The sequence below is a fragment of the Plasmodium gaboni genome (genome assembly GCF_001602025.1).
Source record: "Plasmodium gaboni strain SY75 chromosome Unknown, whole genome shotgun sequence".
NCBI lineage: Eukaryota > Apicomplexa > Aconoidasida > Haemosporida > Plasmodiidae > Plasmodium > Plasmodium gaboni.
Genome location: NW_017385246.1, coordinates 1 through 787, shown reverse-complemented (window position 1 = coordinate 787; position 787 = coordinate 1). Strand labels below are relative to the sequence as shown.

General features: G+C 19.2%; 1 protein-coding gene across 1 annotated transcript; it reads right to left on the bottom strand.

Annotated features, from left to right (window-relative positions):
- Positions 1 to 29: 29 nt before the first annotated feature.
- Positions 30 to 787, bottom strand: PGSY75_0006900B (putative aquaporin; the record flags this gene model as incomplete). Its single annotated transcript, XM_018783205.1, has 1 exon — positions 30 to 787. A coding segment is annotated over one exon (758 nt), but the record flags the coding sequence as incomplete, so codon positions are not given.

Sequence of the window (787 nt, the reverse complement as noted above, 5' to 3'; positions counted from 1 at the left end):
ATATATATATATATATATATATATATTTTTTAAAAGACGCTGGGTAGTAAATAATTATATGAATTATAATGTATATTATCATTGTATTCAATAAGATAAGCGTTTTGCTTTGCACTGTTTTTATCTATTAATGGTATTTGTTCTTTCTTTTTGTTATAGGATGAATATACATTTGTATCAATAATGTTGATAATTTCTTCTTCGTTTTCTTTAAAAAGTGCTAGGAAGGATGCGGCAAATGCTGATCCAAAGTAAGGGCCTATCCATAATGGTAATGACTGAATATAAAAGATTAGTAGTTGAAATATTTTTGTAATACTTAAAAATGATATAAATATGGAATATATTTTAAAAGAATTTGATGCTTTGAAAATTTTATAATATAAATATGTATATAATGTAGATGTTGAAAACATTGGATTTAATGTTGTATTTGTTACAAAAACAAAAAATAATAAAGAAAAGAAAATAAATAATAAGTAAAATATATGATTCATTATATATTTAATATATTTATTATCAATATATAAAAGGGAATTATATTTTCTATTATGATTAGTATTGAACATGTCATATGAATAGAAATCTTCATATGTATTAAAATTATATAAAGAACTCATATTTCTTAATTTGTTTATATTAAAGGTCAATGATTGATCATTTTTATTTTCTTCCATAAATTTCTTTTTATAATTATATAAACTTAATAATAACAAAGTTATTAAAAATGTTGATATAAATTCACAAAGAAATGTTTTCATAATTTCTTTTTTTGGTAATAAGGTAT